Genomic DNA, 27,507 nt, shown 5'->3' with positions numbered 1-27,507 from the left:
GCAATGGGTTCCTGAGCCTTTAAATGGTCTCTCAGTCTAGTTCAGTAGGAAGCACAATCATGGGGAAGGCTGCTGACCTGACAGTTGTGCAGAAAGCCATCAATGAGACCCTCCATAAGGAGGAAAAGCCTCAAAAGGATCTATCTATCATCTATCTATCTATCTATCTATCCATCCATCCATCTGTCCATCTATTTCCATCTATCCATCTATATAATAATAATAATAAATTTTATTTATACCCCGCCCTCCCCAGGCTCAGGGTGGCTAACACCAATAAAATCACAGTAAAAAATAATAGGGGGAAAAGGGGGGCAATTTAAAATACAGGTTAAAATGCAATTTAAAATGCAGCCTCATTTTAAAGTAGCCAATAAATCAAGACCATAAGGGGAGGGAAACATAAGGGTCAGACTGAGTCCAAACCAAAGGCCAGGCGGAACAGCTCTGTCTTGCAGGCCCTGTGGAAATGAAATATACTCAGAGTCGCAAAGTGATTTCATGCTCTTTATTCAGCTCATAGTGGTGAGGAGGAATGAATGAATCTCCCCTCAAAGTATCTGCTTTATATACATTATTTACACAATGGGCTGCACATGATTGGCTAATTCCGGAATTCTACTGTAAGCCAATCAGGTTGTGGATTCACTTCTATCTGGAGCATGATTGGGTAGTTCCTGCCAACCAATCATACTGCTGCATTGTTCTAGGACCAATCAGTCTGCTGCATTCTGAATCCTATTGTTCTAGGACCAATCAGACTGCTGCCTTTTGGATCCTATTCAACTCAGTACATAACAGGAAAGTTGTCAAGTCCCGCAGGGCCCTAGTCTCTTGTGACAGAGCGTTCCACCAAGCCGGGGCCAGTACTGAAAAGGCCCTGGCCCTAGTTGAGACCAATCTAACCACCTTGCGACTTGGGACCTCCAAAATGTTGTCATTTGTGGACCTTAAGGTCCTCCGCGGGGCACACCAGGAGAGGCGGTCCCGTAGGTACGTGATATACAAGGGGAAAGGGACAAGGAGGGAAGAGGAAAATCAAAACCTAGGCATGGATTTATAAACAGCTGTTCCTATAAAAGCCAGCTGGCACAGTTCAGGGGCGAGGAGGTGCTTCGTGGGCCTCCAGCGAAGCTGATGAAATGAGCCCTCCTGCTTCCTGCGTCTCTGCCTGCCGCAGCCTGATGCAACTGCTACCCCCAGGTGACAGCTGAGGGACAAGGAGGCCTGATGGAGCTGGCTTGCCCCAGCAGAGACATTTGGCCCCTGGGTGTCAGGTTCCTGCCCCTGCTTCAGGGGAACTCAGTCCTAGGAGGAAGTAAAGGGAACAGTTCAAGCAAGTAATGAAATGAGAGCAGCCACCTATTTTTTCTTCTTCTTATTTTCTACTGGCCCAGCTTTCATGCCTTAAACAGCAGCCCGGCATACAGAAAGGAAGTTGCCGACGTTTCTCCGCTGCGGAGCAGAAATAGGCATAGGAGCGAGTCCAGAGAAAACAAACAGATGGCAATCCTGACACCATGTAAACACCTACAAGCCATTCAAACGTGGCCATTCAAGGGCATCAGATGAGATCTGAGCTCATACGTAGGATTGCCACCTTTTTGGCAATCACATTTTTGAATCGAAAGCTTTCCCCCCAACGTATTAAACACTAGCGTTTAGGCTTGCAACCTTTAAAAATAGCCCTGTTCCTGCAACATTAATAGCCTTGAAGCTTCCTTGGTTTTCTGGCATGGGGATGGCGCATGGGAGGGTTATTCGTTTAATTTCTGCTCAAATGTACTAGAGCAGCGTGCCGGCCTTCCGTAGTAAGCGAGGGGCAGGGCAGTAAAAAGCAATCATTAACAGAAGGTGCTACTCGCCCCAGGGCTCCTCCAGACCTCTCTTACGTTGCGGGTGTATTTTGCGCATTCGTGGAATATCCATTCTGCTTTAGCTTATACCACAATGTTTTCCCCAACGCTAGCACATTGTTGCTGTCCAGAGGGGGGCTTCAGTCCAGCAAAAGCCAGACAACCACACCCACCTACCCCTCTGGACGTTTGTGGCATGCCCAGTTACAATTGATGCTTTTGAACTATGTTGCTGGAGGAGACTCTTGAGAGTCCCATGGACTGCAAGAAGATCAGACCTCTCCATTCTGAAGGAAATCAGCCCTGAGTGCTCACTGGAAGGACAGATCCTGAAGCTGAGGCTCCAATACTTTGGCCACCTCATGAGAAGAGAAGACTCCCTGGAAAAGACCCTGATGTTGGGAAAGAAGGAGGGCACAAGGAGAAGGGGATGACAGAGGACGAGATGGCTGGACAGTGTTCTCGAAGCTACCAGCATGAGTTTGACTAAACTGCGGGAGGCAGGGGAAGACAGGAGTGCCTGGCGTGCTCTGGTCCATGGGGTCCTGAAGAGTCGGACACGACTAAATGACTAAACAACAATAAGTTACAATATTTCACTAGGAAGTTGCAGGATGTGCACTAACTGGAAGAGAAGCAGTGTGGCCGCCCTGAAACTCTCATAGTCATGAATAGTATTGAAAGCAAGACCACATACAATCGCAGTTGTGGGTGTGAAGAAAACAGGCTGGTTATTATTTATTTTATTTCATTGTTAAATTTATATACCGGCCTTCATCCGAAGATCGCAGGGTGGTTTGCAGTACAAAATGCATAATATATGATGTAATAACAAACAAACTCGTACCTATAGGACTGCCTCTCCTGGTATGTCCCACGGAGGACCTTACGGTCTTCAAACAAAAACATCTCGGAGGTCCCAGGCCACAGGGAGGTTAGGCTGGCCTCAACCAGAGCCAGGGCTTTTTCGGCCATGGCCCCGATCTGGTGGAACGCTCTGTCACAAGAAACCAGGGCCATTTTTCCACAGGGCCTGCAAGAAAGAGCCTATAGCCAAGATACTGTCTGACCCCCTCCTTTGGTAATCCTCATAGAACTCTAGCCCAATGGTTGCCATGAATTTGATTTTGAACTGATTTTAGAATGAATTGATTTTAGAATGCATTTCAATTAATTGATTGTGATTTTATGTAAACTGTGTTGCTTTTATTGTTGTTAGCCGCTCTGAGCCCGGCTTCCGCTGGGGAGATTGGGATATAAATAAATTATTATTATTATTATTATTAAACAAAAATACCCCACAGCCCATTTAAAAGGCCATAGATTGTTTAATCAGTAAAGGCCTGGGTGAATAGGAATGTTTCTGCCTGGCTCCACTATGTTGACATTGGTTTTTCTGATCTGTGGTATAGATTTTAGTGTGGGGTCAGGCAAGAAAGAAGGTTGGGGTACAATGCTGGCATCGCAAGAGGCAGGAGTAGCACATGGGGAAGAGGCAGAACTACCATATTCATAGACACTGCAAATACCAGTCCAGACCCTCCAAATGCCCCTATTTCCCAGGGACAGTCCCAGATTTACAAAAGCCATCCCAGTTTCCGATTTGATCCCAAAATGTCCTAACTTCCCTTAAGGTAAAGTTAAAGGTACCCCTGCCCGTACGGGCCAGTCTTGACAGACTCTGGGGTTGTGCGCCCATCTCACTTAAGAGGCCAGGGGCCAGCGCTGTCCGCAGACACTTCCGGGTCACGTGGCCAGCGTGACAAAGCTGCATCTGGCGAGCCAGCGCCGCACACGGAAACGCCGTTTACCTTCCCGCTAGTAAGCGGTCCCTATTTATCTACTTGCACCTGGGGGTGCTCTCGAACTGCTAGGTTGGCAGGCGCTGGGACTGAGCAACGGGAGCGCACCCCGCCGCGGGGATTTGAACCATCGACCTTTCGATCGGCAAGCCCTAGGCGCTGAGGCTTTTACCCACAGCGCCACCCGCGTCCCTTAGGACACCCCTATTTTCATCAGAGAAAGCTTCTGTCTTCTTCGGACTAAAGAAGAGTTAGCGTACTACAAAGCTTTTGCATAGAATTCACTTTCCAGACAGGAAAATGTGTGTCTACAGAGATCCGCACACATGTAGCCTCATTGTGCGCAATTACCTACATGCTGAATTTGCACCATTTCCTACAGAAACGGACTTCCATGTAAGTCTCCTAGTCCCAGTGAGTGCTGCTCTTCAACATCAAGGCCATTGCAGATGACTGCGTTTTGAATGAAATTCTGTTCCACAAATGGCAACACATTGTGCCACCGTAAGATGCGCCACCCTGTACATGCAGCTATAACAGGAATGCATTTAATAGGCATGCATTTTAGTATCTAAAATACTGTACTAAAATCTGATGCAACTGGGCCAGCTATTTCATCTTCCCTCTGCCACTGGTGGCTTTCCACTCCTCATTTGTTCTGCTTTCAAGTAGCCCAGCCCCACCATCGCTACCGGATCTCTCACTTCCTCGATTGGCTGATGCAACATGTGTGGGAAGTAACAGCAGCAGAAGCAGTAAGAGAGGCAGTGAAGGGCAAATATTTGCATGGACAGAATACAGTATCTTGAAATATTAACTCATGGCCCTGCTGCATGACAATCTACACTACTGTATAATAGTAAAAAAAGGTAAAGGACCCCTGGATGGTTGTTGTTCTTTAGTCGTTTAGTCGTGTCCGCCTCTTCGTGACCCCCTGGACCAGAGCACGCCAGGCACTCCTGTCTTCCACTGCCTCCCGCAGTTTGGTCAGACTCATGTTCGTAGCTTCGAGAACACTGTCCAACCATCTCGTCTTCTGTCGTCCCCTTCTCCTTGTGCCCTCCATCTTTCCCAGCATCAGGGTCTTTTCCAGGGAGTCTTCTCTTCTCATGAGGTGGCCAAAGTATTGGAGCCTCAGCTTCAGGATCTGTCCTTCCAGTGAGCACTCAGGGCTGATTTCCTTCAGAATGGAGAGGTTTGATCTTCTTGCAGTCCATGGGACTCTCAAGAGTCTCCTCCAGCACCGGAATTCAAAAGCATCAATTCTTCGGCGATCAGCCTTCTTTATGGTCCAGCTCTCACTTCCATACATCATACATACTTAACTGGATGGTTAAGTCCAGTCAAAGGCGACTCTGGGGTTGCGGCGCTCATCTCACTTTCAAGCCGAGGGAGCCGGCGTTTGTCCACAGACAGCTTTCCGGGTTATCTGGCCGGCATGACTAAGCCACTCTGAGTTCCTTGCAGGAAGGAGGGTACTGTAGCTCAGAGCACCTGCTGTGCAGAAGGTCCCAGCTTCAACCCCTGGCAACTCCGGATAAGGCTGGGAATGCTTCCTGCTGGTCCCAGTCAATGCAGATAATACTGAGCTTAATAGACTCTATATAAGGCAGTTTCCTATGCTCCTATAGCAGGGGTAGGCAACCTAAGAGGGCCAGATGCTGCCCAATCACCTTCTCAATCCTGCCTGCAGATGGTGCGGCAATCAGTGTGTTTTTACATGAGCAGAATGTGTGCTTTTATTTAAAATGCATCTCTGGGTTATTTGTGGGGAATAGGAATTCGTTCATTTATTTTTTAAAAAATATAATCCGGCCCCCCACAAGGTCTGAGGGACAGTGGACAGGCCCACGGCTGAAAAAGGTTGCTGACCCCTGTTCTATGGTGGTAAGATGGCTACTAGCCACCATGGCTGTGCTCTGCCGTCATAGCCGGAGGCAGAAATGCTTCTGAGTCCCAGTTGCTTCCTCCCCTTTTGTCTTAGTTTTGCCCTTGTAGTGCTCAGCAGGGAGGGAGAATTACCGTATTTTTCCCTCTATTACACGCAGATTTTTTCTCCTAAAAAGTAAGGGGAAATGTCTGTGCGTGTTATTGAGCGAATGTGTGGTCCCTGGAGCTGACAAGCCCGAGTGAAGGCAAAAATCAGGCAAATATCAAAGGGAAGCCTTGAAAGGAGGAAGCTCTGCCTCAGGGTCTTACTGCCCACCCGCTTCTGTTTCCTTACTGTGTTTGCTCAAACGGAACAAAGAGCAGAGAAAACCCCTCCCCTCCAGGCAAGCAGAGTGGAAAGCAGGGCGTCCTTCCTTCTAATTCCTCTCCGTGCGTCTGGGACTCGAAGGCAACATGCAGGTTGGGGGGGGGGGAGAGAGAGAGCTGGCTGGCTTGTGCGGGGGGGACTTTTGCCTTCCTTTCCTCCCTCCGGTAAAACCCCTCTCCTGCATTCTTAGCCAGCTGCTTCTCTGCAGACCCCTCTCGGTGCTCCTTGTCGCTTCTATGTTTTTCCTTCCCTCCCTACTTAAAACGTGGTTCCAATCACGGATCCACATGGATCCTCAGGATCTTTGCATTGAGTCACCCCAAATTCACCATCAGATCACATAGCATGTCCATGGCTACAGCCTGCACCAAAAAAATCACGCACCCACTGTTGCCTGGGGCTGCAATGGTGCAAAAACGTGGTTACAAAGCATGGATCCACATGGATCCTCAGGATCTTTGCATTGGGTCACCCCAAATTCACCATCAGATCACATAGCATGTCCATGGCTACAGCCTGCACCAAAAAAAGCACGCACCCACTGTTGCCTGGGGCTGCAATGGTGCAAAAACGTGGTTACAAAGCATGGATCCACATGGATCCTCAGGATCTTTGCATTGGGTCACCCCAAATTCACCATCAGATCACATAGCATGTCCATGGCTACAGCCTGCACCAAAAAAATCACGCACCCACTGTTGCCTGGGGCTGCAATGGTGCAAAAACGTGGTTACAAAGCATGGATCCACATGGATCCTCAGGATCTTTGCATTGGGCTACCCCAAACTCACCGTCAAATCACATGTCTGTGGCCGCAGCATCAAGCACAAAAATGATACATCCACTGTTTCATTCAGATTTTTTTTTTTCTTGTTTTCCTCCTCTAAAAACTATGTGCATGTTATGGTCAGGTGCGTGTTATCGAGCGAAAAATACGGTACCTATTTTTCGCTCTATGAGATGCACCAGACCACAAGACGCACCTAGTTTTTGGAGGAGGAAAACAAGAAAAAAAATATTCTGAATCTCAGAAGCCAGAACAGCAAGAGGGATCACTGCGCAGTGAAAGCAGCAATCCCTCTTGCTGTTCTGGCTTCTGGGATAGCTGCGCAGCCTGCATTCGCTCCATAAGACGCACACACATTTCCCCTTACTTTTTAGGAGGGAAAAAGTGAGTCTTATAGAGCAAAAAATACCGTAGGTGGCTCCACCCTGCCATTGACTCTTGCCCTGCCTGTCATTGCCTCCAGCTCTGCCTGCTTTTGGCCTCTCTCTGCTTTCCACCTTACCTGTTCCAATGGGCACTAAGCTGCCACTTGCACAGCCAGCAGCCTCTGAAATAGCAGCAGACAGAGGCAGGTACTTCGCTGCGCACCCTGCAAACGGAACCCAGCTCCTGGCCCCTTTATCAGGCAGATAAACGCGTGTGCAATGGAAAACCGAGACCCCGCGGAGGAATGCACCAAGGTGACGAACATCTTTTCTGCAGCTCGGAGCCAAAGTCAAACAAAGTCAAAGACAAAAGAACCTGAGTCATTATGAAAACAAAGGCAACTGAGCAAACAGTGCGCTGACAACAGTGCGCAGGAGGCTGACATTTTTACACCAGAGCAGTAGAGAGGTCAAGGCAGCTCAACTGCAACATATTGTGCACTGGTGTTTGTAGGAAGCCACCAGAGGAAGGAAGGTGGGCAAAGTTCCCCCTCTTCCCAGCTGGTTCGGTAGCTTTATCAGTGGTGGTGAAAAGCTCTTGGGGCACATTTGTACCATACGATTAAAGCACATTGACGCCACTTTAGACAGTCATGGCGTCCCCCAAAGAATCCTGGGAGCTGTCATTTGCTAAAGGGTTGTTAGGGAGACCCTCACAGAGCTGCAATTCCCAGAGTTCACTGGTGAGAGGAACTCCTTGTCCAAACACTCTGCCCAAAGAGAACCATATAATAGGGTCTGCCAAATATAAATAATTAGAAGTCACTTGAAAGCACCAAATAGGCCTAGGACTAAATTAGGATTTAATTGTAAGTAAATTGGATTTGGGACGCGGGTGGCGCTGTGGGTTAAACCACAGAGCCTAGGGCTTGCCGATCAGAAGGTCGGCAGTTCGAATCCCCGCGGCGGGGTGAGCTCCCGTTGCTCGGTCCCTGCTCCTGCCAACCTAGGAGTTCGAAAGCACGTCAAAGTGCAAGTAGATAAATAGGTACCAATCCGGCGAGAAGGTAAACAGCATTATTACTCTTGCTCACCTCACCTCACACCAAAATGATCTTATCATCGGGCAGTTAATCATCATATGTACTAAGTTCGCATTTTTACTCCCACATCTCCAGCAGTTGTCTGCACTTGTTATTCTCTTCAGCAAGGATTTGTTATTTGCTTCAGTTCTATTGGGGGTTCGGCCAACAGGAGTCATCATGCTGGCCGTTGTGGAAACTCTGATATATAGCATGCGGGGCACACAAGTTTGCTGTTATTGCCCCAAGTGGGACAGGAACACTGCACGCGCTCAGAAGCATGCCTTCAACGTGATCCAAAGCTGGCGCTTCCTTCAAAATTAAGCCCTGAATGGAGCTCTTATATTCTTAATTGTATCAGCGCTCGTTCCAGGCCTCCCAGACATTTAGGTCCTGTGGATCATTATCCACCTCTTTCACCCCACCACTCAGAAGCGATGCAAGTCATGGCTTGGCAAGCGGGGCATGATGAGACTGATGTTATCAAGTGATAAAGGATCCTCAGCGCCCATGTTTTTCAAGAAGAGTCTTGCAAGAGCAAGTACCCTAGCATAATAGCTTTATAAGAGAGGGGCAAAACATACAATTGAGCTGATGATGAAAGGCTATGTCTGAGGTTTAATTTCCTCTATCTCTCCATCCCTGTGGGTGTCATAGCTCTGGGAGGGCAGAAGGCCAGGAACAACAAGAATCAGTTGCAGAAGGAGAGGCGTCCTATCAGCTTTGCCACTGTTGTGTGACTACTAGTGGGCAAAAAAAATGCCTGTCCTGTTTAAACGAGGCATAATTGAGATGAATTTTCTTCTTGCGGAGAAAATTTCCTTGTCCCCGGAGCTAGGGCAGAGCCGGTAATTATGAAGTTATGGTGTAATTATCGTGAGAATGTGTGCAATTAGGCAAGCGCAGGCCTTTCTGGAGTTCCTGACATTCACGCCTCGACGGAATGATCTGGCAAGGCTGACCATGGGCTGGGGAGAAGATGTCCCAAAGACACCTCTCTTCTTCCTCCTCCTCCTCCTCCTCCTCCCCTCTCTGCTTGAATGAATGCTTCACATTTTGGGGCTCTTTCAACAAAGCCCTTTAAGTGCTCAGCAGGTGAATCAGGAGAGAAGGAGATCCAGCCAGTACCAAAGCCTGGCGTCTCCTTGAGCTAAATGTGAAAAAAAAATCCCATCAAGGCATCCTTCCTCTTGGGCCTTCGTGATGACGTGTTCATTATGGTGTTCCGAATGTCATATGCAGTCTCACTTTCCATCCTCTGTGCACCTGCAAAAGTTTCCGAGTGTGTGCTCTGCGACTTCCTCCTGAAACTTTCTATACTATAAATCAGGCTTCCTCAACCTCGGCCCTCCAGATGTTTTGAGACTACAATTCCCATCATCCCTGACCACTGGTCCTGCTAGCTAGGGATCATGGGAGTTGTAGGCCAAAAACTTCTGGAGGGCCAAGTTTGAGGAAGCTGCCAATAAATATCCCTGGGGTTTTCTTGGTCTTGCCAGTGTGGTGTAGTGGTTAAGAGCAGTAGTCTTGTAATCTGGTGAACCGGGTTCGTGTCTCCGCTCCTCCACATGAAGCTGCTGGGTGACCTTGGGCCAGTCACACTTCTCTGAAGTCTCTCAGCCCCACTCACCTCACAGAGTGTTTGTTGTGGGGAAGGAAGGGAAAGGAGAATGTTTGCCGCTTTGAGACTCCTTCGGGTAGTGATAAAGCGGGATATCAAATCCAAACTCCTCCTCCTCCTCTTCTTCTTCTTCTTCTTCTTCTTCTTCTTCTTCTTCTTCTTCTTCTTTTCTTCTTGCTTTTGTTTTGCTGTAGCGCAAGAGTGCTCCTCTGGATAGCAATAATGCAGTAACACTGGTGAAGCATTGAAGAACAACTAATGATGTGTGGACGGTCCAGCATAGGCACCCCCAAAGTCAGCCCTCCAGATGTTTGGGGACTACAACTCCCATGATCCCTAGCTAACAGGGCCAGTGGTCAGGGATGATGGGGATTGTAGTCCCAAAATCATCTGGAGGGCTGAGTTTGGGGGTGCCTGGTCCAGCATAATGACATGTTGCATAATGCACCCACCGAAAAATTCACCAATCTGGAGGGAACCAAAACCATATTTTCTTAACAGAAGACCATTCTTGCTCAATCAGGCCACTGGCCCAAGTAGTCCAGGATCCTGTTCTCAGTGTGGCCAACCAGATGCCTGAATTTAGCACAAGAGACCTCTTTGCAAGATCAGAAGCTGCCATGCTGGGGAACTCCTTCTGGAGAGAATAACGAAGGCACTTGTAAGCCTCTTAACGTGTCGCTTAATGAGGTATGAGGTTGCCAGTTCACCCTTCCAATTTCTCATTTACAGGCTGGGCTTCACAGGGTCCAGTGTCTTCTGTGAGTGACCCTGGATTTGGCCAAGCCTGGAGGACAGAAAAGGTCACCATGCAAAAGCTACGTGTGTGGAATACATCCACCTGGCAAGGGCTCTGCAGCTTTTAATTAACAAGCAACGTATGTTTCTCGTTAATAAGAAATCAGAAGGCTGACCTGTCGGTGTTCTGCGAGGCCGTTTTCAGAAAGTGCACCCAGCACACCACACTGTCCTGTTATAATTTTCCCCAGGATTGTGGGGAGGAGACTTGCTGACTGAAGACATAGTTCATCCATACTGCTGAGAAAGCAGGAATCCCAAAACCAAACAACATTTTCTTCTGCAGGAAAATGGGGCAGAGTGGAAAAGAGAGATGGAATAACGCTACCAGAAAAGCTTCTCACTCCTCTTCCCTTGGGAGGTGCCAACAGGAAGAAGAAGAAGAGTTTGGATTTGATATCCTGCTTTCTCACTACCCTAAGGAGTCTCAAACCGGCTAACAATCTCCTTTCCCTTCCTTCCCCACAACAAACACTCTGTGAGGTGAGTGAGGCTGAGAGACTTCAGAGAAGCGTGACTGGCCCAAGGTCACCCAGCAGCTGCATGTGGAGGAGCTGAGAAGCGAACCCGGTTCACCAGATTACGAGTCCACCGCTCTTAACCACTACACCACACTGGCTCTCAAGGGGGCTGCCTCTTGGGCTTCCACTGCCTTAGATGGCTGCCTTAGGTAGCCCGGCCACGACTGTAGTCCCAACACATCTGGAGGGTACCACATTGGCTAACCCTGACTTGAGGCATATCCAGATCAAATTATTTCATTTGAATGCTAGTTTAATGTAATGTGGTGAAGGCGCTTTGTAATATGGTTCCCAGAATTTCCTAGGGAGAGGAATGCTTATTAATTCAGTTTAGATGTATACTTTAGACATGGCCATATGTGTTGTAACCCAGGATCTGTAATATTCACGATGCTGCTGCTGTCCCTCTCTTCTGCCAGTTCTTCATCCCTCCTCTAAACAGTTGCTTCTCAATCTCCCAAATTGCTCATGTTTTTCTCCAGAACTCACAGGTGTGTTCCTTTCTGATGGCCTCAACAATTCAACATGGGAATTTTTTTGAGAAGAATGCAGAACTGAAAGCTGTCACTGGAGGGTTCAGCCTGGGCTGGCAGAAGAGAGGTCATTGCAGCCTTGTGCTCCTGGGGAGTATTTTCCAGTACCTCTTGCTGAGTTCACAAGTAAACTCCTCTTCGGAAGGATATAGATAACCAAGAAGTCAGGGTCTAAGATTACCAGCTATATAAAGGAGGTGGTTGCGTAATATGTGGAAGGGAAATGAGTCCTAGCTGAAGCACATGGCTTCAGTATGATTTAACCTGTGCAAGATGTATATAGGGAATAAGAATTATTCTTTTTTAGTTTGACTATATATATGCAAAGTATATATGCAAATAATTTTTCAGAAAGGTAGCAGGTAGAAAATAGATTATACAATGTTTAGCACAGTACTTATTGACAAACTCATCCATATGATTCAGTCTTGTTCCGCTACAACAATAAGAGTCTCTAACAGTCCATAAGCATGTGTGGTTTCCGCCCCCAATGAGAATTTATAATAAGAAATTTCATCAGCATCACCATGATGTTAGATGGCAGGCTATCAAAAAGTTTCGGCCCATTTTGGTTCCTGATTGGCTAGAACTCCACTGGCAGTTAGGTACCACCTCCTACACTATACATCTCCTCACAGAACTACAATTCCCAGAGTGAAACCCAGGATTCTTTGGGGGGGGGGAGCCGTGATGGGGCCTTCATGTGCTTTTGTGCATCTCCTATAAATTTAATATCAGTGGGCTTTGCACTTTGTGGGATGGTACATGCCCCATAAACAAGAGCCAACTTTTCTGGGCTTGTGTGCAGATACGCAAACCAGAGACACTCTTGTGGGTACCACACAAACATACATATCATATCTAAGCACATAGAGTGGTACCTCGGGTTACAGACGCTTCAGCTTACATACGCTTCAGGTTACAGACTCCGCTAACCCAGAAATAGTATCTTGGGTTAAGAACTTTGCTTCAGGATGAGAACAGAAATCGTGCTCTGGTGGCGCAGCAGCAGCAGGAGGCCCCATTAGCTAAAGTGGTGCTTCAGGTTAAGAACTGTTTTAGGTTAAGAACAGACCTCCAGAATGAATTAAGTTCTTAACCCGAGGTACCACTGTACTATTCTCTGGGCTCCAACAGAATGCTTCTTTCAAGCTTAACTCACCCGTGGGCACCATCCTGGCAGTCTCCGAACTGGATGTTCCTATTGCCCTTAATTATACCCCAACTCCACCTGAGGCAGCCTCACCCTGCCTGGATCATTGCCATGATCGATTAAGGACATGGCACTTAGAATCATAGAACTGTAGAGTTTGGAGGGACCCCGAGGATCATCCAGTCCAGGGGTCAGCAAACTTACTGCGCCTCGGACCGGTGTCTCCAGCGCCAATCGCGTGGTGGGCCGGGGGGAGCATGCGCCCATATGCATGTGCACACACTATTTCTGGCACACTTCCAGGTCTGAGGAGCACCAGAAATAGCTTGTGTGCATGTGCACGGGCTTCCTCCAACCCAGATGTGCACCAGAAATAACGCTTGCGCATGCGCACAAGCTATTCCAGTGCTCCTCTGACACGGAACTGGGCAGACACGGAACTGGGCAGCGTAGTGCCGGTAAGAGTGGGCGGTGGCAGCGGGCATCGCTGCAGGCCGGATAAACAAGTCCCTCAGGCCTTCTCCGGCCCACAGACCTTAGTTTGGGGACCCCTGATCCAGTCCAACTCCCTGAAATGCAGGAGTATGCAGCTGTCCCATATGGCGATCAAACCTGCAACTTTGGCATTATCACTGTTAAGTTGTGGGTGAACATATCAGACGACACAGCAATTCTTCAAACAGCTCTTGTTTATTCACAGGCCAGAACTGTACTGAAGTGTTCAGCCAGCCTGCTTATATAGAGCTCCAGTACAACGCAACTGTAACAATTTTCCGTAACTATCCAATCCCTGAACGTCACTTTCAATCCCTTATTTGCATATGTGGACCTGAGTGAAAACTATCTACAGTATCCCCCTGCTAGCCCAGGATGAGAACTTCAGTACATAACAATCACCCCCAACTTATCCAGGCTGGCTTGAAAGACAGGCCTCTGCCTCCAAAAGCTTACAATCCAAATTTCACCAAGAGGCAGGGAGAGAGACGCAAAGGGAAACACGGGAAAATATGAACCCGTGCAGTTTCACGCCCGTTGTTTCTGCAGAAACCGAGGAAGAAGGGCTGAATGAAAATGTTGCAATGTAGGAGGAGAACAGCAAGCATAGCCTGGAGCACTGAAGTCGGGCTCTTGCATTGCAACAGAGGCGCTGCCATGGGGCTGCTCTTTCCTTTGCTGTCTGGGAGCCAGGTGAAGCAAGATGTTCTGGGCCATCCTGTGGGAGGAGGCCGGACAGCGGCTCCTGCCCACGTCAGCGCTGACCTTCCAGAAAACTCAACGGGGGAAGTTTGAGAAGGGAGAACGTATTGTAGTCAATAAACTCTTTGCTGCTTCAGCCGTTTTATTCAGATTGCATTTTAAGGAGCGGGATTTAAGGTTTTAGGACCCGCTTCTCACAGGGTATCCGGCTGCTTTGGGACTACAATTCCCATCATTCCTGACTGCTGGCATTGATGGCTATTCCACAGCTTCGCTCTGCCCTGGGGATCCCACCCAAGGTCACCTCATCCGCGTGGCCTCTCTCCTACGCCATACTGTCTGGCTCTCCTCTAACTTTCACAGGTTGCGTGGCCAGCAGTCAGGGACGATGGGAGTTGTAGTTCACAAAATCTGTCGGTGGGCTAGTATTGCCACTAGACAAAGTTTCAATAATTTCTGGTGAGCTGCTTTTCCAACTTGCTTGTTGGACTCTGTATACCGGAGAGACTGGAAAATCAGTATACAAAATCCTTGCTATGATATTGTTTTTATTTATTACATTTATATCCCATCCGCAATGGTTACTGTTAAGTTGTGGTTGAACATATCAGACGACACAGTGATTCTTCAAACAGCTGTTTATTCATAGGCCAGAACAGAACTGCTATATAAGCAGCCAGCCTGCTTATATAGAGCTCCAACTACAACGCAACAGTAACCACTTTCTGTAACTATCCAATCACTGAATGTCACTTTCAATCCCTTATTTGCATATGTGGACCTGAGTGAAAACTATCTACAGTAACCCCTGAATACAAGTCGCTGGGAACTACAAGTGAGGAAGTGTTAGTGTTGCACTCAGGTCCTGCTTACGGGTTTTGCACATGCATCTGGTTGACCGCTGTGGGCTCAGGATGCAGGACTAGGCAGGTTTTTAGCCTGATCCAACATGGCTGCCCTTATGCTAAATGTGCAACTGATAAACCTGTCCCTGGAGGAGGGAGCTTCCCTCACCCTTTGAATAATATGTTTATGGAAATGTTGTTGTTCACATTTATGGCTTTCTGGTATGCGGGGGTGGGTAGGCCAGGTAGTTAATTTAGTTAGCCTAAGTTAATTAACTCAGAGCTCGGGGGAGGGGCCTCCTTTTTTTGCGCGGTCTAACCGCCAGCTGAGGCAACATCCCTTCGCCCTGAGGTAAAAAGAAGCGCAAAAGGCCTGCTGGGCGGGAAACCTCGTCAGAGGCTCATTGGGCCGCCCATCCCCACCAATCCCCGCCCATTTTTCCCCTCCTGAAGAACATGACGTCAAAGAGACCCCGCCCCCTTTCCCCCCTGGTAGGGAACACTTTATATCGATCCCGCCCCGCCCTTCATGACGTACATCCCCGTCAGCCAACCCGGTGCCGAATTCCAGGAGCCACCGCCCACGTCCCCGCCCAGAAGGGGCGTGTCCTCCTCCCCGAAACGAGAAGAGCCGCATGGGCACTCCCCCGGCACTTCCCGCGTGGCGGAGAGCGGAGCCGGGTCCGTGGAGCGGGGGATCAGGGCGGCCACGTGGAAATCGGAGCCGGCAGTGGTTTAAAGGAACTTCCCTGGGGAGGAGACTGAAGCAGCAGGAGCAGCAGCAGCACGAGGAATCCACTGGATCCCGCTTGACCCACCTGCTCTGGCCGAGGGAACCCCCTACCTGGTTCCGCGTGGCGCTTATTCCATTGTGCGCCAAATCGCATCCTGATTTTGGGAGGTTTACGCGTGGGAACTTGGCCGCAGCTGCAGCTTCTTCCTTAAGAGATTCCTTATTTGGTGCATTTTTACCAGATCTCTTTCCATTTCCGCCCTCCCTTCTTAATTTTTGTGTGCTCCGCGATGGCGGCGGAGAAATTCCCCGGCGCCTCCAACGGGAGCATCGGGGCTCCGGCGCACGTCGGAGTGGAGGTCCCCGAGGGCGGCGGCAATAAGAGCAGCCTGGGCGCGTCCCGCCTGCGGGGCTGCCTGCGAGCCAACCTGCTGGTGCTGCTGACGGTGGCCGGGGTGGTGGCGGGCGTGGTGGTGGGGCTCGGGGTGCGGCAGCTGCCCGGCGGCGGGCTGAGCCGCGTGGACATCCTGCTCTTCTCCTTCCCCGGGGAGCTGCTGCTGCGCTTGCTGAAGATGATCATCTTGCCCCTGGTGGTTTGCAGCCTGGTGGCGGGCGCCGCCAGCCTGGACCCGGCTGCCTTGGGGCGCTTGGGCGGCTGGGCGATGCTCTTCTTCCTGCTCACCACCCTGCTGGCGTCCTCCATCGGCGTCGCCCTGGCCTTCATCATCAAGCCCGGAGAGGGGGCGTCGGCCCCCAAGCTCTTCGGCGAAGAGGCGGCCGTGCCCGAGGCCAAGCAAGTGGTCGACTCCTTCCTCGACCTCATCAGGTGAGCGGGGAAGGGGAATTCGGGTTTCTGCAGGCCTCGCATGCTCAGAGGCACTCTTGGAATCGTAGAATTGGAAGGGATCCCTTGCAAAACAGGAACCCTGCGCACAACTGGGCTCGATCCGTCGACCTTCTGGTTAACAGCCAGATGTACAGCTTGTTGCTGTTTTTTTTTAAAAGTATAGCTTGCACTGCGTTTTATACTTTGTACAATTGCACATTTCAGCAAGCCAAAGCAGTCATGTAACTCTGGAAAGGAGCAATTAATTTGAAAGGGAATATCACCTGTACATCTATGGCAGCGATGAAAACCCAGTGCGAGGAACGGGATATCGCTTCCCTATAGGCACTCCTGTTTGTCCAGTGTTGCTGCTGTTGCCTACCCTCCAGGAGGAACTCCATCAAGGCTGAACCCTGGGGTTAAAGCCACACGTGGCAGGAGCAGTTAACTGCATCTTAATGTGGCGGTTCATTTCTGCCACCTAGGCAGATCCTCCTGAGAAAGCCATGTCCCATGGGTAGTGTATTCTGAAAGCGGATAGTCGTGGTTGCTTTGCAGGCTGACTGGCTGTGAATACCAAAGGGGTTTTTTTAGGCCTTTGCGTGTTAATCACTAGCCATAAAATCTTGACCATATAGTAGCTCGTGCACTTAGCCATCAAACCTTACAGTGGGTAGCTAGTTATACAATTTGTAATTTGGATGCGTTCAGGGCGCCGTCTCTTTATTACTTAAAATGCACCACCTCTTGCTCAGATAAAGACGGGGGGGGGGGGAGAAGAGCAACCCCGTTGAGGCTCATATATGAGGTGTGCTGGGGGGGCAGCTTCTGTGACCCTTGGATCCCTGCCTAAAGCAATAGGTGCTTCCTTTGCAGGGCAGATGGCTAAAAAAAAGGGGTACTGTATTCAAACTACAGTGGTACCTCGGGTTACATACACTTCAGGTTACATACGTTTCAGGTTACATACTCCGCTAACCCAGAAATAGTGCTTCAGGTTAAGAACTTTGCTTCAGGATGAGAACAGAAATTGTGCTCCGGCAGTGCGGCGGCAGCAGGAGGCCCCATTACCTAAAGTGCTTCAGGTTAAGAACGGACCTCTGGAACGAATTAAGCACTTAACCCGAGGTACCACTGTATTCCTGTTGGCCAAAATATGCATTACATTAGTGGAAACAGAAGGAGCATGTGTTCACGCGTCTCCTCCCTCTTGTTTGTGGGACATGGCCCTGGAATGCTTCTTTTTTAAAAAAACCCTGGGATGGTGTGTCATGCGAGGACAAACATTGCCTCTCTCTCTTCTCGCATTTTCTTGGATCTGTTTATTCCACCCTCCGTGTCACGCATGCCTTTATGAGCTGGAATATAATCCGGCGTAAGAGGATCGCATTTCTCCCAACCAAGGGGAAAGCCTCCCGTGCCCCCTCCAGAGAAAAGGGCTGAAATGTCTCAATCCGGGCTAAAATACGCCTTTCCAGAAAGGCCGTTGGTCACAGGGTGTAGAGTCCTTCCCCCCCCCCCACCGATGGGGGCACAGAATGTTCTAAGATGGTCATCCTGCACCGTTGTGGCTCTTTTCCCGCTCCCTTCCTGGCAGTTTTTGAAATAATGTCATCCTTCCTGACGAAAATGGAAATTTCGCGGACGGGTGCAGGCGTGGGAGGCCTGGAATGTGCCGGGATTAGGGTGGCGCCTGCATCTTCTTGCGGAATCCAGGGTGGTTGTGGTGGGCCGGCCGGCCTTCTCTGGGCGGTGTGAAAAGTGTGAAAAACACATTGGCAGGGCAGAGAGGGCTGTGGCAAGGAACAGCTGCTTCTGTAGCAGAGGGATGCGGAGACCTTGCGCCAGGTTTCTCTTCCCCTCACGCCCTCCAGATGTTTTCATCTACAACTCCCTTTGAGGCCCCAACCAGCACAGTGAGTTGTAGTCCAAAACATCTGGAGTAGCACCAGCTTAAGAGACTGCTGGTACACGGTTTTATTGGGTGGCAGAAAACATCTCATTATACACATTTGGCTGGCAGCCCCACTTGGAAAAGGAACTTGAAGGTATCGATTCGCCATTTCTGATTACGGGCCAATTCGGCAAAACTGGATGGTGGTCTTAGATTACCGGTAGTAGTCTTCAACAGACGCTGGACTTGTATTTGTGCCCCCATTCTTTTAGCATATGTTGCTCCTGTTAGAAAGAAACTCGGATATATAAGCTAGGTGCTTTAGACCAAGCTAGGTTACAGTCACCAAAATGGAATGTCTAGCTGCCATTTTTGGGCGGCTCTTGAGTCTTATTTTTCCAAGGAAAGCCAGACTGTGGTTGATTCTCAGTTAAACGTCTGGCTAGTTCAGAGGACAACCTTGAGCTGGGTTAAGACCTTTGAGAACTTAAAAGAAGAAAAGTCACTTGATCCCAAGATAGTCTACGTATATATTGGCCTATTCCAGATCTCTTTTTCTTAATAGTGACTGCTCCAGGCACCCAGGCATCTTCCCTTGGTCGCAAGTACAGTGGTACCTCGGGTTAAGAACTTAATTCGTTCTGGAGGTCCATTCTTAACCTGAAGCTGTTCTTAACCTGAGGTACCACTTTAGCTAATGGGGCCTCCTTCTGCCGCCGCACGATTTCTGTTCTCATCCTGAAGCAAAGTTCTTAACCCAAGGTACTATTTCTGGGTTAGCAGAGTCTGTAACCTGAAGTGTCTGTAACCTGAAGCGTCTGTAACCCGAGGTACAACTGTAGTTGAAAGCCAGATGCAAAATGCGCCTGGTTGAAAAGTCCTACGTCTCCATCACTGCACTCATCTGCAGGTCAAGAGAGCTGGTGGACTGAAGATGTCATCACCCAGAGTATGCCAGCTTTGTACTGAGTACATGGCGGGTTTAGTCCAAATATCCATTGACCGGTTAAATGCCTCCTAGGAGTGATAGCAATCACCCAAAAGCCTTTCCCTCTAGGGCTCATTCTGCCGAAGCAGTGCTATCTTTGAATGCGTCTCCCCTGGGGAGGCGATTCTGGTCCACGTTGCTGTGGCTGCAGATCGCCTTTTATTGAAAATGCTTCTCCCCTCCCCGCTGCCCAATGCTAGTTGTGCTGCTGGTTGCTGTGGCAACCATGCAATGCTCATTTCCTCAGGTTTAATGATAGCTGTGCAAAGATAATACGGGACTGTAATCTAATCTATGGGTCCTCTAGACAGATTTCCTCTTGTGGGAACCTGACAGGCAGAGGGGTGAGCATGTACTGGGATGCTTGCCGACATTAACACTCACCTGGCAGATTGAAACCTGGCAGGTAGCTGTGGCATGTCCAAGGCCTCTGCCAACTGGGCTGGCTTTCTGTTGCAGAGGGATTTAACAACAACAAAAAACCCCATAGATAAGTAAATGTGCGATTGCTTGCCTGCAGTGTGTTCCACCACCTTATTCTGGTCATACACAGGCCAGGTTAGAATTGTTTCAAGGAAGCACGGATCCTCAATGAAATAGAACAGTCTTTCACAAAAGGTCCCAAGTTCAGTCCTTGTATCACTGGTTAAAAATAGAATCGAGCATCAGGTGATGAAGATGTTTTCTGCCCGAGATCCTGAAGAGCTGCAATATTGGTGTGTTTGTGTCACCATCCCAGATAGAAAATTACGAGAACCACCTTCTTTATCTGACCTGGATCTTGGAAGCACTGGAACATCCTGTCCATGCATAAAGCAGATTTATTTTTTAGCTCATATTCTTTATTGAAAAATAAAAGAATACATAATGACATGCAGACAGGGTATGATAAAACACAAAAAAGAAGAAGAAAAGAAGTACGTAGCAGAAAACAGAACAGAACAGCAACAAATGTATAAATTACAAGAAAATGTTATTGTAGTTACCCAGGCCATAACCTGATACAGTATTTATATAACAGATTTTTTTGGCTACTGAGTACTTGAGAACTTGTGTAGAGAACCCTGCTCCCAGCCCAGCCTACCAGTTGGAACTGACACCCCATGTGATGCATGCACAATAGATGACCCAATGTTTTGTGATCATGTGGGTTGTTCTCTTCCAGTTTTCCTCGCACTGTTGCAACCTCTGGGCACCTGCCACAGCAAAGCGCTTGCCTGGGCGCTGTGCCCCTGAGACGCAAAGTTCCAAGGAGCTGGCGAAAGCTAAGATATAGCAAGAACCAGTTCCCCCACTTCCTCTGCCCAGACACATGCTCCCAGTCCAGGATCTGTTGCAAGACCTTTTTTCCGCATAGCTTGGAGCTGTGGGTGCCACGTCGAGATAATTTCTACCCTCTCCTAGATGGGAATCTTTAATTTCAGGGCTAGCTGGGTTTTAACATTCCCCCCACCGGGGGAGTATAGAAGCCTTTTTATACACCTGCCCATTACCAAATTTGGTATTCTGGTAACCCTCGCCCCCTACTTTTTTCCACCCCCCCAAAAAAATACCCCCCCCCCCGTGCGTGTAACAACAATCACAAATTACACTGTTGCAGGAGAATGTGGATTAGTTGAATTGCCTCCAGGATAATGGGATTTCAGCTCATTTTCCACAACCGTTGGTCCTTTGGGCAGGGGCAGATGGGAGCTGGAATTCAAAACATCCGGAAGGCTCGAAAGCGTTAGCAGGGCGATCTATAGCGTCGAGCTATTGCCTCCGCAAGCAGTGTCTTAATGCCGAAGAGAGAAAATCTAATAAAATTGCACCTTGGCTACCAGTTAACCTTGGTTGCACCTCTTTAGGGTCTCAAACACAGAAGCATTTCACAGCTCCCACATACAACCAGTGTTAGAAATTAGGCAGACGCGTTTTGCCACTGGCGTGGGTCCCATTGCGACCACGTGGAGGTCTCTGGACGCCAGACTGGGGAAAGCCAACTGTCACATAGAGAAGGATCTGAAATATTTCCCTTGAAACTTGAATTTGTTTTGTTCTGGATTGTTTGGCTTGACGTTTCAATGTCTCTTCGAGATCTGTTCTTTACAGTATAAAGCAGCAGAGAAATGGAGTTAAGAATAAGAATAAATTCCATTGTTTGGTTGTGGTGACTGTAACCTAGGTTTAAGGTGCCGTTTGGCCATTGGCTTATATATCTGAATTTCTAACACTGCATATGATACGTTAACTCTGCCTTTGCCAACTTGGTGCCCTCTGGGTATTCCAAGTCCCATCAACTGGAGTCAAGCAACATTTGGAGGGCACCAGGTTGAGGATGCCTGGCTGGGAGCTCAACTGCATTCTTTACTGTGTGTGCTTCTCTCCCCCCCCTCCAGCTTAAAAAAATTGCACTACGTAATCCACAAGCCTTGAGGGGGGCAGTTCCCCTGTTTTCATCAATTTACCTGGCATTGCACACAAGTGGGGTAGCTTCCTCTCCCTTGCCTAGATGGAGTCTCTCTACCTTTGCTCACCTTTGCCAAGTCAAAGATGTGACCCATGTCCAGCTTTTTCCATTTGGACCATTTCCAGTTGAAGGAGAGACGATCTCATAAAACGGTTGCCCTGACTGCTTGCAAATAGGCTATTGACTTTGCCCTGCCTTAAGACCAGAGTGGTCATGCAGTTTCAATTGCTATATTGGCCACAATCCGATTGGTGTGTCCACCCTCCGAAACAGCTGCTTGCATCACCCTGGTGATAAGCCCAGAAAAACAGTTTAGTTCAGAATTTTGCCAAAATTCTGCATGGGGGAAGCTCTGCTCCCCATTTCTTTTAGTAAAACTTTTTAAATTAACCTTCCCCTAACATTTTCACATCAAATAGTTTTGTAAATTGACTTCCTGCTCCCACTTCAGCAGTGTTCTTACTCAAACATTTTCTACGGCACTATATCTTTACAGTGGTGCCTCGCAAGACGAAATTAATTCGTTCCGCAAGTTTTTTCTTCTTGCGAGTTTTTCGTCTTGCGAAGCACGGTTTCCCATAGGAATGCATTGAAAATCAATTAATGCATTCCTATGGAGACCGCCTTCAGACCAGGTCCGGGGACAGTCTGTCCCCGGACCTCTTCTGAAGGCTGGCGGGGGGAGAAGCACTTTTCTCCCCACCGCCACCCTTCAGAACAGAGCGCCCCTCGCGTGGGGCAGACGCCTGCAGCTTGGGGAGCCCTGCAGGACTTCCCCGCAGGGCTCTCCAAGCTGCGGATAGCAGCCTGCTGCCCCGCACGAGGGGCAGACATCTGCAGCTTGGGGAGCCCTGCAGGAGTTCCCCGCAGGGCTCTCCAAGCTGCGGATAGCAGCCTGCTGCCCCGCGTGAGGGGCGCTCTGCTTCAGAGCGCCCCTCGCGCGGGGCAGACATTCGCAGCTTGGGGAGCCCTGCAGGACTTCCCCGCAGGGCTCTCCAAGCTGCGGATAGCAGCCTGCTGCCCCGCACGAGGGGCGCTCTTAAGCAGAGCGCCCCTCGCGCGGGGCAGACATTCGCAGCTTGGGGAGCCCTGCAAGACTTCCCCGCAGGGCTCTCCAAGCTGCGGATAGGGGTAGCTGTTCTGAATGTTGGCGGTGGGGAGGAAAAACCCTCCTCCCACTGCAAGCCCCGGGAACAGAGGAGAAGCGCTGCGCGCCTTCTCCTCTGTTCCCGGACCTCCCACCGCAAGCCTTCAGGACAGGTCCGGGAACAGAGGAGAAGGCGCGCTGCGCTTCCCCGCTGTCCCCGGAGATTTCCCTATGGGCTTTCATCTTGCGAAGCAAGCCCATAGGGAACTTCGTCTTGCGAAGCCGCTAAAAATCGGAAAACCCTTTCGTCTTGCGGGTTTTTCGTTTAGTGAGGCATTTGTCTTGCGGGGCACCACTGTATTACACAAAGTTTCTCTATTAGTTTTGTCATTCTGCTTCCGTTGCTTCTATCTCCTACCCTGACCGCTATTTTGTTAATAGTCCAAGAAAGGCCTCCATTCTTCTGCGAAATGTTCATCATTTTGATCTCTTAATTTCCCCGTCAGCTTTGCCATTTCTGCGTAGTCCCTGCTGTTTCTGAGCTCGAACGCTGCAGCTCTTTCAAAATAATTTGCCGCCATCAAATTTGGAAACTTGTCCTGTAAGAGCTTCCAGAAGAGGAGCCCCAATGCTGTCGTACCTTGGTTTTCAAACACCGCAGTTCTCAAACGTTTTGGCTTCCAAACGCCGCAAACCTGGAAGTGACTGTTCCTGTTTGCGAACTATTTTGGGAAGTCGAACGTCTGACACAACTTCTGCAGCTTCCGATTGGTTGCAGGAGCTTCCTGCAGTGAATCAGAAGCCGCACTTTGGTTTCTGAACATTTTGGAAGTCGAATGGACTTCCGGAATGGATTCCGTTCGACTTCCAAGGTACAGCTGTAGTCTGTTGCATCAGAAGTGGCGGAGTTAAGAGATGCATGGAGTTAAATTTCTGCAAATGAAGTTACTTTGGCCTTGGGTTCACTTTTGGTCTAAGCTGGTGATAAAGCAAAATAATAGAATTGTCACTTGTGCTTTTGATAAGCTTGAGCTCCAGGAGAGCTAAACCCCTTGCTATACGAGGCAGAGATGGGAGGGAGAGCTTTATTAATGCTGACATTGAGCTTGAGCCGGGTTAGTCCTCCGCCTCTGCCACTCTGGGGGAACAAAGAGGGTGTCTTTCAGGTTGACCTCAATCTGGGGCTCCCCGTTTGTGGCTGGAGCCGTATCGACTGATTACTGCTGCGGGTAGAAATCCAGTTTTCCGCTGTCCCCTACCAGTGGAAATCCAGTTTTCTGCTGTGACCTTCCAGAACCTGGGGTAACGCTGAGCGACTCTGAATTGAGCCATTGTGGACGGATGGAGCAAGCTGGCAGTGGTTACGTAAAGGCTCTGGCTGCAGAGAAACAGGATCTTTCCGGGGGCAGAGAAGACCGCTCAGCGAAAGGGGTGGGTTTCTCCAGGCATTCCTGGGAGCAGGAATGCTTTTGGGAGATCCTAACGCAGCCTAGTGCCCTCTGGTGCAGCTGGCTGAGAATTATGGGAGTTGTACCCCAAAAACATCTGCAGAGCAACAAGTTGATGAAGACTGTGATAGAACTCTTTCCCCCCATGTCTCTGGAAGGGTCGTGGTTTTGGGGTTTTTTTTGCATACAATAAAGACAGTGGATGCTTGGGTTGCGAACGTGATCCGTGCGGGATGCACGTTCGCAACCCGCAGCGTCGCGTCTGTGCACGCGTGGGTTGCGTTTCTGCGCATGTGCAAAGTGTGATCTAGCGCTTCTGCACATGTATGACCGCCGAAACCTGGAAGTAACCCATTCTGGTACTTCCGAGTTTTGGCGGTCTGTAACCCAAAAAAACGCAACCTGAAGCATCTGTAACCCGAGGTATGACTGTATCAGAAAATGGAATGCACACACCAGTTTAAGAGTTGCTGAGTCACCACACAACAAAAGCTGCTGAGTCACGCTCAAAGGAAGACCCTTTAGGAAGATAAGTTTTCGGTTGCTACCTGAAGGCAAGAATGTTTGGGGCTTGCTTAATTTCAGCCGGAAGCTGATTCCAGAGAACTGGAGCTGCAATTCTCCCGGAAAACTGTACTGTTACACCCAAATTTGGCAAACAACGCTGTGCTTTGCCCTCCAAGTCAGAACCAGGGCATTGGTTCATCTTGCTTATGCTGACTGGCAGCTTTCCCCCTCTCCATCCTTACATGGAAATAGCACAGACTGACCTTGGGACCTTTTTGCATTTAATTTCTCTGCTCTCCCACTGAGCTCTGGGACTTCCCTAAAGAGGCATGTCCGACTGCTTCTCTTGCACAACAGCCTTGAACTTGCAGCCTTCAGTGGCTCTGAGCAGCTGGTAAATTGTGCCTCCGTTTTCCATTTGGGAGGCAAGCAGCAAACTCCCTTCCCGAACCAGGAAATTGGATTGAAATGGAGTGTATTTGGGGCTGAAGGGAGCAGCAGGAAGTCTGAGGCTGGGTGCTGGTGCTCAAGCCATGGTTGTATCTGTTGCATTAGAATTTCACTAGACTTTGGAAAACGCCATTGGCCAAGTCCTTTTCTTGCTGAGTTTAGTAAAGGTAAAGGGACCTCTGACCATTATGTCCAGTCTCAGACGACTCTGGGGTTGCGGCGCTCATCTCGCTTTATTGGCCGAGGGAGCCGGCGTACAGCTTCCAGGTCATGTGGCCAGCATAACTAAGCCGCTTCTGGTGAACCAGAGCAGCGCACGGAAACGCCGTTTACCTTCCTGCCGGAGCGGTACCTATTTATCTACTTGCACTTGACGTGCTTTCGAACTGCTAGGTGGGCAGGAGCAGGGACTGAACAACAGGAGTTCACTCCGTCACGGGGATTCGAACCACCGACATTTGGATTGGCAAGTCCTAGGCTCTGTGGTTTAACCCACAGTGCCACCTGTGTCCCTTCTTGCTGAGTTTATGCACCCCCTAATCCTCATTCAGTAGAGCATGAGGCTGTCAGTCTCAGGGTTGTGGGTTTGAGCCCCCCGTTGGGCAAAAGATTCCTGCATTGCAGGGGGTTGGTCTAGATGATCGTATGTGGTCCCTTCCAACTCTGCAATTCTATGTTTATCTTACCCATAGCGGCTCATTCACAAAAACAGTCAGGAGATAGCCATGTGGTCATTGGAGACAGGCTGTTCCACTTCTTAGAATTGTCAGATTCGGCTGGCCTTCTGCGAACACAATAATAAATCTAGCGTCCTTTGCCTACGGTATTTTGTTTTTTTAGACAAACGGCAAATGGTTCTTGAGAATACTATGAGAATTCAAGAAAGGCAGAGTGGTCCACTTCCCTCTCATTGTTCACAATGTGTCATCACCCCTCATTTCTCTCCTCCCCATAAAAAATTGGTTTTCCAGCCCTTCAGGCTCTTTTTAAAAAAGATAGGCAGAGAACACGTTGGTGAACTTCATCAACCCTGGGAATAAACCTCTCTGCTTATTTCCAAGCAGACAGTTCACTACCACGAGATCCTTGCGGTGGCGATGATTTTTACACGTGGAGTCAGAAGCGCCTGTAGTTTATGAGTCGCATGGAATCCTGAGTCATGAGAGCCGACATTTAAACGTCTGCCGTTAGAGGGAAGGTGCTTTGAAAAGAGATGGGAGGGAGGAGCTAATTCAGAGAGCTTTGTGCAGGGGGTATTTTGCGCAGGGTCTTTTCGGCTGCTCATAATGGAACTTGGGCACTGTCGCGGTAGGGAAGGAGAGACAGTTTGTGACGATGCTTTTTGGAGTAGGTACAGTTATTTCTGTACACCGTCTGTTTCTTTGACTCAGTTCTTTCTGAAAAGGGGGTGGGACAAGGATGGTTTTGTCCTCCTAAATCTGATGCAACATGCGTCGGGTATTGAGTTTCCTTGCTGATGTCGTGAGGTTGGGTTTTTTTGTGTGTGTTTCCCCCCCTAAAAAAAAAAAAAAAGCTAAAGAACAGCTCATTTAGGCTAAAAAGATGACTTATTTCTGGGCTGAGAGCAAAAGGAAAATTCCAAATTCCTGAGAATTAGGGGTCGGGTGGAAATCCTCAAGAGCCCCAGGTGGCACTCAGCCAAGTCTTACTATGTATTGAAATGAATGGGCCTAACTTAGTCATGCTCATGAATTTAAAAGCGTCTACTCTGTGTAAAGGGACGCGGGTGGCGCTGTGGGCAAAACCTCAGTGCCTAGGACTTGCCGATCGCATGGTCGGCGGTTCGAATCCCCGCGGCGGGGTGAGCTCCCGTCGTTTGGTCCCAGCTCCTGCCCACCTAGCAGTTTGAAAGCATGTCAAAGTGCAAGTAGATAAATAGGTACCAGTGGGAAGGTAAACGGCATTTCCGTGTGCTGCGCTGGTGCCGGCTCGCCAGAGCAGCTTCGTCACGCTGGCCACGTGACCCGGAAGTGTCTCCGGACAGCGCTGGCCTCTTAAGTGAGATGGGCGCGCAACCCTAGAGTCGGACACGACTGGCCCGTACGGGCAGGTTTACCTTTACCTTTTACTCTGTGTAAAATTTAGTTGAACACGCACCCTATTTTTTAGATCAGGGGTCCAAAATCCTGGGAGCCCCAGGCTGACATATGTAAGTCTAAGAAGCTTACATGTGCACCACAGAATGCATTCAGACCTTGGAAGTCAAACACCTTGCCAGTCGAATGTTTTGGCTCCTGAACGTTGCAAACCCGGAAGTGATTCTTCCGGTTTGCAAATGTTCTTTGGA

The 27,507-nt window shown here is 49.2% G+C and overlaps 1 protein-coding gene across 1 annotated transcript in view; it reads left to right on the top strand.

Moving 5' to 3' along the window:
* The first annotated feature begins 15,829 nt into the window (after positions 1-15,829).
* The window catches only part of SLC1A5 (solute carrier family 1 member 5), a 40,931-nt gene continuing 29,253 nt past the window's right edge, over positions 15,830-27,507 (top strand). Inside the window, exon 1 of the mRNA XM_053401888.1 lies at positions 15,830-16,376. Coding sequence (XP_053257863.1) covers positions 15,841-16,376 — 536 coding nt within the window. The 5' untranslated portion in view covers positions 15,830-15,840. The remainder of the gene's footprint in view (positions 16,377-27,507) is intronic.

Source organism: Podarcis raffonei, chromosome 8, assembly GCF_027172205.1.
Source record: "Podarcis raffonei isolate rPodRaf1 chromosome 8, rPodRaf1.pri, whole genome shotgun sequence".
Lineage (NCBI taxonomy): Eukaryota > Metazoa > Chordata > Lepidosauria > Squamata > Lacertidae > Podarcis > Podarcis raffonei.
Note: the sequence above shows the minus strand (reverse complement) of the source record. Positions and strands in the feature narration are given on the sequence as shown.